General features: G+C 40.7%; 1 protein-coding gene across 3 annotated transcripts in view; it reads right to left on the bottom strand.

Annotated features, from left to right (window-relative positions):
• The window catches only part of ARID5B (AT-rich interaction domain 5B), a 181,791-nt gene that overhangs the window by 50,505 nt on the left and 117,759 nt on the right, over positions 1–13,527 (bottom strand). For 2 of the 3 annotated variants that reach the window (XM_033148915.1, XM_033148914.1), the window contains exon 5: positions 5,127–5,239. In XM_033148915.1, coding sequence (XP_033004806.1) covers positions 5,127–5,239 — 113 coding nt within the window. Of the gene's footprint in view, positions 1–5,126; positions 5,240–6,610; positions 6,938–13,527 lie in introns of those variants that run through there. The other variant, XM_033148916.1, reaches the window with a different exon arrangement.

The following is a 13,527-nucleotide window of genomic DNA, read 5'->3' as shown; positions in this document are numbered from 1 at the left end:
GGCTGCAACCCTAAGCACATTTTTACTGGGATGTCCCACTGAAATCATCAGTAATCACTTCCAAGGCGAAATGGTTGGGGACCATAAAAAGACCTTTGCCATGGCATAGCTCGTTGTGAGAGGGCATAGGTCACTGGCACAGCATCAGCCTTGCATCCATGTAGCCCCTGGCACAATCTCAGGTCCCAGGGTTAGTAAAGAGACTGGTGGAGGCCAGCCAGAATAACCAATAACTTGGCTAGGTAAGCATTGGCCTGACTTCGTATATAAGACTGAATAAATGACTCTGCGCAATAAAACTTTACAAGTCTGCGCAAACTTTGCCTGAGACCTTTGCAGCCCTTTTGCAGAATGCATTAACTGTGAGCTGTGCACAAGTTTGACTGCCCCCTTGTGGAGCGTGGCTCGATTCTCCTGCATCTCGGGAGAATAATTTCAGAATAAAGACATTTGTAAAAACAGTGGCAACATGCTCTTGAAACTTGAGTCATGCGCCTGTCAGAATCATGAAAGGTGTAAGTATATTAATGTTTACTGCCATCCTTAAATGTTGAGAGCCACCTGATAAATTGGAACCTGACGAATCACCTGATAAAAATAGGTAAAATAAATTCCATACAATTAAATATGTAAATTACCTACAGCCTTCACACTCCCATTTCCCTCGTGGCCCTTTGTGGTGAACAAGTTATCTAGTTTCTCCCTTGGAGATAAAAACAGGAACTTTCACTCTTCCACAAATGATTTCTCCCTAACTCAATCTATTCCATATTGTATTCCTGAAGGCATAACCCAAGGACATCATTGGAGGAGGAAAGCTCATCGGTAAGTGCAACAAATTTGTCTTACGAGAGCCTGCGATCCCCAAGCGCTACACTTGAGCTGCAGGAGAATAAAATACAGCTCTGTAATTCAGTTACAGTACTTAATAGGCTGCCCCAGCTTAAATTTATTCAGACCTATTGAAACCAAACCAAATGCCTTTGCATGCTAGGTAATAAAGTTCACACAATTATTCGCTCACAGATAAAGGTAAACAAACTGAATGAAACTGGAGTCCTAATAGCTTCATGGGTTTGTGTGTGTGTGTGTGTGTGTGTGTGTGTGTTTTGCTCCATGACAGCTTTAAATATGACATTTAGAATCTGAGCAGGGAATATGCAGGATGCATAGCCAAAATTCAGCAAGGACCATATGCGATGGCTTTTTAAGTCTTTGCTGTCATTTGCTTCCCATTTCATCTGCTGGGCTCCAGTAATATGCTCAACTGGGGGTCTATTCGGTATTGTCAGCCAATGCTGTGGACAGGAGCATCTTTTGCGGCAGGGGGAGGAAAGGCACAGGGGATATTCAGTTAATATAGCCCAGTTAATACCACAGGCTCTCCGCATGGAAGAGTGGGATTCAAACTGCTCCTTCCCTGTGGAATTACAGCATCACCCCTCTCAGTGTTATGCATAAGCCATGTGTCCGAGAATGACAGCATTACTGGTCCAGAACTGGATATATCTTCATGGTTCATTCAAGGACGCCATCAGCCCAAGTTCAAAAATCTTAAGCAGGCTAATGAATGATGCAATTTATTCATTCATGTGGTTTCTGTCCTAACTCTCTGTTACTATGTGAACTCAAAGAAGGTTACAACATACTACATTTAAAACAACAATTAAATAAGAATAAAACAAATACAAATCTGTAAGAAAACCACAATTAAACCAGTAAATTGCAATGTTTCTCACATGTTCCCATAAGCCTCCTGAAAGAACAACAAAACGTTAGCTAGGCAGTCTTCAAAAAGGAAAGGGAGGTTCTACAATTATGAGACTTCCACCAATAAGAACCAGCTCCAAGACGTAAGCAATTTCACACTCAGTGGTGGGTGGCACATTGAGAAAGGCCTTCCAGTAAAAGATGCAGAGTTATGTGAAAGCAGGTATCTCTTCATATTAATAGAGGGTGGGGTGCAGTTCACATACCATAAGAACAGTATTAGTTTTGTGGTTGTTTTTAGTGGTCCTCTGGCATACTGTTTCACGTGCAGAAGATACTCCACTTACAAGATGTTGAATTGTTTATGCCCATAGTTCATGAAGGGCAAATTGAATATGGCAGATAAAGTTTGCAAAATTCAACAAAAGTAGGGCATCTGCACAGCAGCATCTTTGAGCTTTTATGCACTCCACAACAATGGAAACCTGAGAAAGTCCCATAACATTTTATGGAGGTCGCAAAGCCGTCAAACATCAAAAACCAGCTTTTTAACCAACACCTCTGTATCATGTGATACCAGCTCATCGTATTACAAACAACTTAAGTACTAGCCACACCACAAGACACCAAAGACTGAGCAATGCAAAAATTAATGACAAAACCCTCATGGTTTTACCTTTAGAGCTTTGTTTGTGCCATCCCATTGTGTCAGTATCAGTGAAATATCAAGGAGGCAATGCTAATAAATCAATCGCAAGAAAAGTGACACAAAATATAAATCAAGACATTTGACCTCTTAAAGTCTTAAATTAATGAGCTTAACTGAAGACATTAAATTGCTTGGTTTGCACATCACAGTATGCCAAACTATGACTTACTGAAACTGTGTGAATATGTGGGCTCCTGGAGAAAAGGTTGCAAATGCTTTTGCCTCTCCCCAAACCTTTTTACTCCCAACACAGCACTGAGCTAAGGGAAAGTTTGGTTAGCATGCTATTTGAGTCTGGGCTCTTGGTTAAGCTCTCTCATTACTAACCACAAGCCATAGCCAAGATTTATGGTTTGGCTTACTGTGATATGTGGAGTAGGCCAATGCGAACAACACATATAAAACCCAACGAAGCACCATAAAAGATCTCAGACATGAGGTTGGTTCCACAAAAGTCACCTGCATTTCCCAAATGATTCGCCACATTTGGAAAGTTTTCTATGGTCAATTAAGTATTTTCTAGAACATGGAACTTTTCTTGGCAATGCTTTCTGATGCTTCCAATCAGACTGCCATTTGTATTGTCCAAACTGCATAATCCAGAGGTGCCAACCTTTTTTTCCTGGCAGGGCTCCAATGCCAAACACTTCTCACCCCGACCCCCAACCCAGGTCAGAGAAGAAAGGATTGAAAAATGAGTATCTGCTGTAATTCTGTATGCCACAAAGCTTTTACAAACTCAGGAGGCCTATATGAAAACAAAACTGGCTTCATCATACAATTTGGACAGGACAAACAAGAAATGATTGAAGTAGCCATTGGTGTTTAAACTGCTTTAAATTTGCACAAACACACTTGAAATGCAGGTTGACAAGGTAGCTAGTACATCACTGGAAATAGCCCACTGAAAGCATCAGCAGCAAGAGCTTTCAGCACTTCAGAAATTTAAATATTTGAGCACAATAATGTTGTCTTCAAATTGCTATACATTCATTCATTCAGCCAACCAGTCATGTAGTATCCATTCATTTCAACAGAGGGGCTGCAAAAGAGGGCAGCACAACTCTCTGTGATATGGATGGAGAATGCACAAATTAATTGCTTGGTGGAAATACACTCCAGACTAGGTTCACCATGCAAGTAAATCAGTTCATTTCTCTCCTTCTGACGGCTGGGACTTTGGCAGGCAAACTGATAGCTCACATTAGAAAATTCATGCACAAACTACTTAATTCTGCCTTCTGATAGGCATTAAATGCTGACGTGGAAACTCTTCTACAAGAAGCCCCAAAATAACATACCGGTAATGGCTGGTGCTTCATATTACAAACATAGCCAAGTGAGTTATCCTAATAGTTATCCCATTTCCAGCAGTGTGCATGGTCATTATACTGCACGTTGTGCCATTGTAACTGAAGTGATGGGAGGTGATATCTGTTGGGTTTCTGATGGCTCATTCATGCATACAAGTCATCACTTGATGATTCATCAGGTGATTAACATGTGCATGCAAACCAACCCATGGTAATCTGAGACCCATAGATAGTTCAAGCACAAGGAAATGTGTTTAAAAGACCTTGTCCAGAATATTAACTTGCACTCTGAATTTCCATTTCAACTTTTCTAAACACGAACAGCAACATTATTCTAGGTAACATTTTGTGTGTGTTTGCTATAATCTGCTACTCAAAGGAAGTTCCCGTTTCATGTATGGTTATTTTCAAATTATATTTGAGAGGCAACTGAGACGGGCTGTGAGCAATTTAATTTTCAACGTAGTATAGATGTTTTAATGTTGGACTAGCACGGGGGAGACCCAAGTTCAACTCCCACTTAGCCATGAGAGAAAACCATTCACTTAGGGTGAGAAATTCCACCCTAGCCTCACAGAGCTGGTGATAAAATGGAGAACCATGTACACTGCCCTTCAGCTCTTTGGAGAAAAGGCAAGATACTGTAGTAATTAATGAGTCAAGTGGGGTTTTTATATATATATCCCTTTGTTACTTTGGGTCACTTGTGAAAGCAGCTTACAAATGTTTCAGATAAATAATACTGAAGGAAACTATGGTGTTCAAGATAGATAGGCCGTGCTGACTCCAGCTACAGAAATGGAGGCTTCTGCTCCCTGCCTTGCAGGCCTTTTCCCAACTGACCTGGGTGGGCAGGGCCCTGACTGACTCCAGCTACAAAAGCTGAGGCTGTGTTGGGGTATTGTTTATGAGTTGTTGCTGTTTTTGATACTAATTTTTTTGTATGTTTATTTTAGATCTTACTATGCTTATGTGGAAATGGTTTAATTTGGTTGTGTACCTTCTGAGGTTTTATTTATTGTTTTTGACTACTTTTGCTACATTTATAAATATGCATACATTTTTTTCATGTTGCGAGCCACCTTGAGTATTGTTTTAACTATGGAAAGGTGGCATACCAATAACATGATGTACGTGTGCAATTATAGTAAATCTCAACAGAGGTTTTAAACAAAGGTTCTTTTTCCCAAAGTGCTCCTGATAATGCAGACCCCCCCAAAAAAAATGTAAAAGAGGGGGGAGGGATGAAGCCCTCCCACACTCAAAGAACTGCAATCCATATTGATTTTCATTTCAAAGAGAGGCAAGGAGGTGGGGACGACCCCTACTTTGAAATCTATACTGGAAAAGAAAGGGAAAAATTGAAGTTGGATGAAAATTACTAAATGTCTTACCTTGGCAACAGCCTTGCCTTCACAATTATTATTGGAATCTTTAAAGCCACTGAGTGAATCTCTTCTCTGTGGGCATGACTTCTTTTTGCGTGGTCTGCCTTTAAGATTTGGCGCTGAAAACAAACAGGCAACAATTTCAGCACAATTTCTTACAAAGGGGTAACACAGCTGAACACCAGTTGAGTAGTCTTCAAAAACAAGCATGCACCTTGAAGCAGCCTACGTTTCCCTATAATAAATAAGGGTGTTATTGCCAGTAGTAGAACTGTTTCTAGGTCACATATTTCTACATTATATTTCCTGCCACCCCAGCTAATCTGTTGCTATTAACATATTACAAGGATCCAAATGAATATTGAGAAAGCACAAATTGTTCTCTTGCAAAACAAAAGATCAGATGGGTGAACATCTTTTATACATCCATTTTATTACATAAAAAGTAAGCATTAACTTGAATCCTTTTTTCGGCCAATTTCTTTATAGTACAAGGTATTTGATTAGGCAATGTTTATGTACGTCAAATATTTTCTAAGTTGAAAAAAGCAACCATTTCCATATATAGCACAAAGAACAAAATAATTGATTGGTACTTCTGTACAGTACAGTTCAACCGCTAAAGGCATGAGACAAACAGAAATGCAGTCCTCACTTTATCAAATCAGTCTCTTTAATGCTACACTTCAAAAGTCTTTTTTAACAGAGCTGAGAGATTCCACAGTATAGAAAAATTCTGAGTTCTGCTTTGATAACCAGTATATATTATATATAGGTCAAACAAGGAAAACACAAATTTAGACATCTTTTAAACGTGCATATACACACCAAAAATATAATGCTGATTATGAGAAAACCATGAGGAAAATAGTGAAGTAGTTGTTTTGTTCTGTAAGAAAAGTGACCCTTGTGTGCTCAGTCACCGGACTTCAACAACATTAAAAACGATAAACAATCATTAACTTGTGATTATAGTGGAGATAACTTGCTCCAACCCCCCCCCCCCCCGCCTTTTAAAGTAACCATTGTTTTCATTACTTCCAGGGACGATTATAATAATGTCAGAAATCTAAACACCACAAGCCTCTCGAGTGGCTTCTAATTGTTTCTAATCTTACATTTGTCACACAAGTGGTTTCAGGACATTTTACATTTTAATTAGCTCTGAGATGCAAGGCTGCTATAATTTGATACTGATGCTCTGGAGAAGAAGGGGGGGGGGGCAAACAGTTTCCTGCTGGCAGTGGTTCAAGTGGAGAACGAAAACAAAACAAACGCATCACCCCTCAGCTTAAAAGCAAAGGTCCCACCCCAAACCTTCTTCCCTCGCCCCCACAATGTTTCATGCTTCAGCACTGCCTGCCGCTAAGTGTTTTAGAAAGCAACTCCAAGGCTTGGCATCTGAGGCTAGCATGCGAAAAGAGGGGGTGGGGGGGGGGGGAAAGGAAAAAGGGAGGAGGGGATCAAGAGAGAGTAAAAGAAATTATTACCCATTCCAGTCGACAAACATCTGCTTGATTTATCTCTCTACTCATGAATGCTACAGCATGTGACTGCGCGCTCACTACATCCCTGGAAATAGTCTCGACTCGGTGTGCATGTCAGTCTTACACAGAATGAGCGCTCAGAGTATTTGCTCGGCGCTTACAAATCCCCTCCCCCTCAGCTGCTCCGTTACTCATATAAACACAGATGAGTGACTCGAACAGAGGAGAGTGGGATGTGCACTCCGGACTCCAGCTCTCTAGCGGCTGACACCCTGCCAAGAAGCCTGCTCCCTCGTTTACAAATGTAGCTCATGATTTCATCCTAATTGTTTTGTTGCTCATGACCTCTTCGCTCGACACCAGTTGGAGAGCACGCCGCGTTCCACAAACCCAGGGTCTCATTTAAGGCCCAGAAAGAGAGGAGAGGGGAGGGGGGGGGAAGGTGTCGATAATATCTCCTTTCAAAAGAGGTTGCATAAAGCCCAAAGTGCTTTCTCGGTTTATTGCAGCCTGATGCGAGCACTAAAATTTAACGACTGCCGTACAGTAAATGGGGCAAATTCATGTCTGGCAAAACCACCTGAAGTTGCTCAAATGACAAGGATTAATTCTGGCTCGGGATCTTGGGTTTTGTAAGGATTACTTGTTTTATGGTAACCAGAATGAAAGCACAGCTAGTTCCCAGCATGGGAATTTTAGAAAAATACAGGTTATTCCTGAATTTCAGGGGCATGCAGTGTTGTTTTGCACAAAAGGAAAACAGGCAAAGCCCTGCCAAATTTCTCGGTTTAAGGTTTTAATTAATTAAGCGAAAAGCTTCAAATGGCAGAAAAGGGCAAATTCCTGGAATAATAATCTTGCTTATGCCTGGGTAGTGGTGGCAGCAATATAGAATTTCTCATTTCTTCGGTTGCTGAAGAATTTGGACAGGAAATGACTCCATCCAGAATGTTCTAAGATTACTTCTTGCATAACATAATGCAACTTTAAATCTCATTCATATTGGATGTATAATTAAAAGGAAAGCATCTCTATGAATCAGTGATGACTGTGGTATTTCACTGCATACCAAGAGGCACTCTGACATTAAAAGTAATATTTCCATTACAGCTGAAAATATTAACACATCCTCATACGTAATGCACATACTGTATCTACTGCTCCTAAGTGAGCTACATTTCCCTCTGTTGAAAAATATGATCACAAAATATGTATATGATCTATTTATTCATATTGACATTATCACCCAAAAGATATTTGATAGATCATGCGGTGAAAAATACCACTTCCCACCAAAGAGATCAGTCATCAAGAATATTCAGAATGTTGAATTGTTACAGGATGAATTAGTTCTTTGTTTTAAATGTTTACACACTCCACTTCATCCTGTCTGGATTTCAGGGCAGTGGGCAACCCATTTGTAGCACAATACAAGTAAACAGTAATAGAGTAACAGATTTTCAAAATCAACAAAAAACTAAGAAGTTAAAAATGCCCATTGAATAAAAATGGGTTCTCATATAGATCTACCCGTATTTTCTCTCTGAGAATGTCAGAAGATAAAAATTCATGCCATCTTTTTTAAACAAACAAACAAACAAACAAACAAACAAACAAACCACATACACACTTCAAATCAGTTCACCCAAAACTCTGCAGAAAAGTGTCAGAGTAACGTAAACTTAAACTACTTAGCAAGTAGTAGATCCTGATCAGCAGATGGATAAACTTGCCAGATGTAGTGCCTTGAACCACCTGCTGAAAGAGTAGCCCATGGTTGGCATGGGAGAGGAATGAGTGGTTGGCTTTTTCTGCACTGATTCTATGAGTTTGCTGCCTGGTCGGTCTTTGTACCCTGCAACATCAACCTCCCCTTCCTTCCTTCCTTCCTTCCTTCTTTCTTCTCGAGCAACAGAGATAGCACCAAGCTTAAGGGGGAGTGGGGAGGAAAACTAGACAGGAAAAGCAAACACAACTACTGTAGGTTGCCTGGGGTAGAAAGTTCGGCCCTATAGTGGGAAGACTTCCCATAAAACCTGTTTATGTAATGAGTACTTGTAGAAAGTCTCAGTGCAGCCAGATAATTACCCGGGAACAACATGTACATCATCTTGGGTTCCATGATGGAAGAAATGTGGTCCATAAATGTAATAAAATGAATAAATTAAGTATGTGCATAACAGACTGTGCATATCATGACTTCTTGTCTGTGAAGCAGGCAGAATTAAAAACCAACCAACAAGAGAATGAAAGAGCAAAGAAACAGACCAAGTACATGGGGAAATGAAGAAACAACAATGAAAGTGGCTCATTTGAAACAGTGCAATCAACTTAAAACTTTAGTACAGTTTTTATTCAGTCACACTATGAGCTAGGGGAACACATGCCTAATTTTGAAGCTATTTACTTATTAGGGAAGGAAATATTTAAATTGCCTTTCTAATAATGAATAGTACTTTTGATTCTGGTAAGTTATCACCTACTTCTTTCAGTGTCATCAAACAAGACCTTAAATTGAAAATGTTGTAGTAATATGTAAAATGACCTTAACTTAAACCAGATACCTAATCAAGTAATTAATTTAAATAAAATTAAAATTAAAATGAATGATAAATAAACAAGTTTAAATGGATGGCAATTGTAGTAACTTGCTATATTCCAAGTTTAGGTGCCTATGACAAAAGTTAACCTGTTCTACCAAGCGAAAGTATGAAACACTAGAGTCCGATTCAAACAGTGGTGAGATGGTGGTGACAAAATATTACTTCTCCACCACGAATGCAGCTGTTCAATGTCACAGAGCAAAGCTAGCTCAGGTCATGAAGGGCCCTTGTATTAATATAAGGAGACGAGAAGACATAGAACCCATGGAGGCCTGCTGTGATGAGTTTCCCATACATTTTTCAGGTAAGACCACTCATACCCATACCAACTTGGATGCTATGATTGGTACAGGGGCTGAAATGGATGGGAATGGCACACCATCTGAGCACGCTGCAAGGGCTACTTTTCGGCTTGTGCAACCTGAGGGTGTGGACAACCTTCTTGGAGGGCTAAGAGCTACCATGTGCTCCCTCGATCCTTGCCCACCTTGGCTACTGTGAAATCTACCAGGGCTCAGGTGGGCTTATGGACCTCTGAGATTTCTTACCCTGCAGAATGGATGGGAGTGAAACGCAACCATGTGGTTTTTCCCTGGACCTCGCAGTAGGTTTGGATACTATCAACTTTGCTATCCTTCCAGACCTATTGTTAGGGTTAAGCTTAGAAGATATGACGCAAAGGTGGCTTTGGTCCTTCTGGGGAAATCAGTATAAAAGGTGGTATGGGGGGTGGTGGAGTTCTGTTCCACCACTTGAGCTCCTTGCTACATCAGCCTGTCATCCTTACTGTAAGCCACTGTAATTTACCCCATTGGCATGACTGTGTAGATAAATAAAGTCAAATGGTTTACACCAGTGGTTTTCAGCCAGTGTGCTGTCGCACCCTACCCAGGGGTGCCTTGAATGATGGTCAGGGGTGCTGCGGGCAACACTGGACTCTGTCCCTCTTTCCTTCCCTCCCTCCTCTGATGCCCTCTTACATCTCTGCCTCCCAAAGGCTTGCAAAGCTGCTTGTTGCAGCAGCCCTGGCTACAAGTTCTGCAGGTGAATGGTGCCTCTGGGGCTGGTCAGGGGGTGCTAGTTGCCAGGAGCTGAGGCAGCCTCGGAGTAAGCAAACAAGCGAGGGAGCCCAGCCAACTAGTCCTCCAGCCCTTGCTGTTGGGAATGGACAGTGTGAGGAGGTACCTCTCTTTGGGGCAGGGGGGGCACCTCAGAGACTGCCTGGAGGACTGCCAAGGAGAGGGGAGGGGAGAGGAGGCTGAGGGAACACTCCACAAGGAAGGATGTTTGAAAAAGGGTGAGAGGCTGCCAACTCTGCAGGCAAGTGGTGACATAACTGGGCTCCTGAGCCCCACAGGGGTGCTGCAAAAAGAATGTAGTTGGTCAAAGAAGTTGTGGACTCAAAAAGGTTGAAAACCTCTGGTTTACACATTTTCTTTCTTTTTCATAGCTCTCCCATTCTTCCTGTTTTGTCCCTAATCCTGACCTTTGTGACACTAACTATTTCTGTGGAAATAGTATGGTGACACAAATCAAACAAGAACTAAAGATTGGGGGAAAGTTCTGTTTTGAAATATGTGCAATAGCAACAAAAAGGAAGTTCACCTAATTATTGGCAAAGCAAATTGTTCTCGGTACAATAAAAAAATTGATTACTTTTCCACCTAGCTACTTCCTGGTGTCAAAATAACTCTGGGATTCTGGGTGAGGTGAAACAGTGTGACATGGAAATTTTGCAAATATCAAGAACCACACAAGCCCTTGCTGACAATATGAGCTTAGCAACTCTTTCCATTTTAGAAAGAAATACTTAACACCATTCATAGCTCTGAATTCCCAAGATAAACTCACTCTTGCTTTTTCAGAAGAAGAATGGGACATAGATTTCCTGCGTTTGGAAAAAGTGATAGCAGTATGAAAACTCACACCAAAACAAAAAAAAAAAACCCACAGCGTCCCATCATTGTTTAAAGGAAACAGAATACAATTAACTCATGGTATTTTTTATTTTTAACATAAGGCTGATGAGAAACAAAAACACAGTTTGGCCAAATAAGGATGGTGCCTTGGATATTTCAGTGCCCTAGGTTGAATATTAAAATCTGCTAAATTCAATTAAATCTCCAGTCACCATCAACATCTGGAACTTATTGGTTTCAGTGCAGCTTCTATAATTCGTGAATGGCCTCCCTTTGGGAGCTGATTTCCATTTGACTTTTTGTCCTTAGGTATGCATACCTGAGTCTCAAATACAAATGCACCCCGTTGAACCTGGACACAGCAAATCAGGCGGGGTGTGCTCATTAAGATATATTTTCTCACACTGAAAGGACATCCATTATCTATGCAGAAAATCATAACGCGTGAAGTCTGAAAATTTGGTGGGGGCGGGGGATGCCTGATGTGGCCCTCAGTATTAAAAAATAATCCACCCTGTCATATGCTGATCAAAGAATCACATAGACAAGCATAATAGATATGAACTTTGGCCTAGGAATCATCAGTAGTCAGGGGGTAGGTATACTTTCAACTCCCAAATGACATGTTGGAAAGAATAAAGGGAAATGGCGAGGTGCAGGGGGTTTCTATAATCTTGCTGAAGAGACAAGGCACTTTTCAATTCAAATTAATATTTAACTTAAAAAACAAACAGCAGTACAACTGGCTGTAGTGGGAAATTTAACAAAGCCCCTAACAGTGACAGTTCTGCCCCATATACACATTCACAGTTTTGCTGGAGTGGCCATAAAGGGAAACCATAGTAGAAGCCATTGCATCTCAGATGACGGCCGTAAAGTAACAAAATATGGTAGCCCACAAAGAACCATTAAACCACAACAATAGTAATCCATGCAACAAATGTGAGGAATCCTTGTCTTAGGTGGATGGCCCCATTAGCTCTATAGGAGCCATTTTTTTTTACTGCCCCTTCCAATATTATTTTGTGCCCAAGATGAATGCCATTAGACATTGAAAACTGCTAGCTAACATTTCCCAAATTTGAAGGTCTTAATCTATTTGAATAAATATGCAAAATGAAGAAAAATGATCACAGTTCAAAAACAGTTGAATTGCAAAAAGATTTTAAGGGCTAATAATAAAAATACTCAGAATTTGTATAGTGCTTCGGGGTGACCAAAGTGGTTCACGCCATCCTTTATTTTAAATAGCCCTGTCAACTCTGCAAAATAACCCTGAATTATTGTCTCCAAGTAGTAGATTTGGGTGAGGCTATGAGAGAGTAGCTTGCCCAAGGCTGCCTGCCATATTCATGGCAGATGTGAGATATGAATCAGAGAAGTCCTTGATCAGAGATGCTATTCTAGCTGCCATGCAAACCAAAAGTACAGAAAGACATGGCCCATTCATTCATTGTAGTACAACCCCCCAGATGCCACAGTTTTCTGCTATGGACAAATAATTTTCTATATGTATGGATGGTCTAAGACAACAAGAGGAACCTGAATGTAGCAGTACTCTGGTTTTACAGCATGAAATATTTCTTACTAACGTTTGATGAGTCCTCGTCAAAATGTGGGTTTGTTTTTTCAATTCATTTATTTTGATTGACATTAAGAAGTGTTGTTACAGAGCACAGGTTGTTGAAAGGAGCTATTAACATAGCTGAAGTCCAGCTAGCTACCTGGGCGTATTGTAAGAGATCAGTGCTGCTGCCAAAGGCATTTAATGAGAATGGAATGTATTACTTCATTTGAAATACCTAGATTGTTGACGTGTACCAAACACAAAGTACTCTTGGAATACTTTGGCAGTTTCTGGAATCATGTAAGCGAACTTCCACAACCCGCAGCGTTTCCCACTCATTTTGTCTCACAAACTTAACAAATGTATTAAGTAATGATCGAAATCCTATCCTCCCCTGCCGCTTTTTACTCTAAATGCTATGCTTATTTCCTGATGCGACTATTCCGTTCTGGCCTGTAGGTATTAGGGCCTCTCAGAAACATTTTAAAAAGACACTATTTTTGTATGACAGTAATGTACTGTGATAGCCATTCTCTATCCCTCGCTTGCCTCCAGCTTCACAGAATTATAGAAATCTCTGTTGCATTCCCCACCCCCTTTAAGTGCACAGGAAAGGACTGAGATGAAGGAAAGGAGCGGAACATGGATAAAGAAGAAAAATAACTTAGTAACAGTAGTTGAAACCATCTCCAAAAGGAGGCAGTGCTAGCTGCCTTTTTTAAAAAAAAAAAAACAAATGCCTAAATAGATGCATGTTAATGAGATCCAATGTCAGATACCCCTTCTCCACCACTGTGGAAACTTCTGTGTGCATTGCCCTACCAACAACAG

This window comes from Lacerta agilis, chromosome 5 (assembly GCF_009819535.1).
Source record: "Lacerta agilis isolate rLacAgi1 chromosome 5, rLacAgi1.pri, whole genome shotgun sequence".
Taxonomy (NCBI): domain Eukaryota; kingdom Metazoa; phylum Chordata; class Lepidosauria; order Squamata; family Lacertidae; genus Lacerta; species Lacerta agilis.
This window is presented reverse-complemented; position numbering and strand designations above follow the sequence as displayed.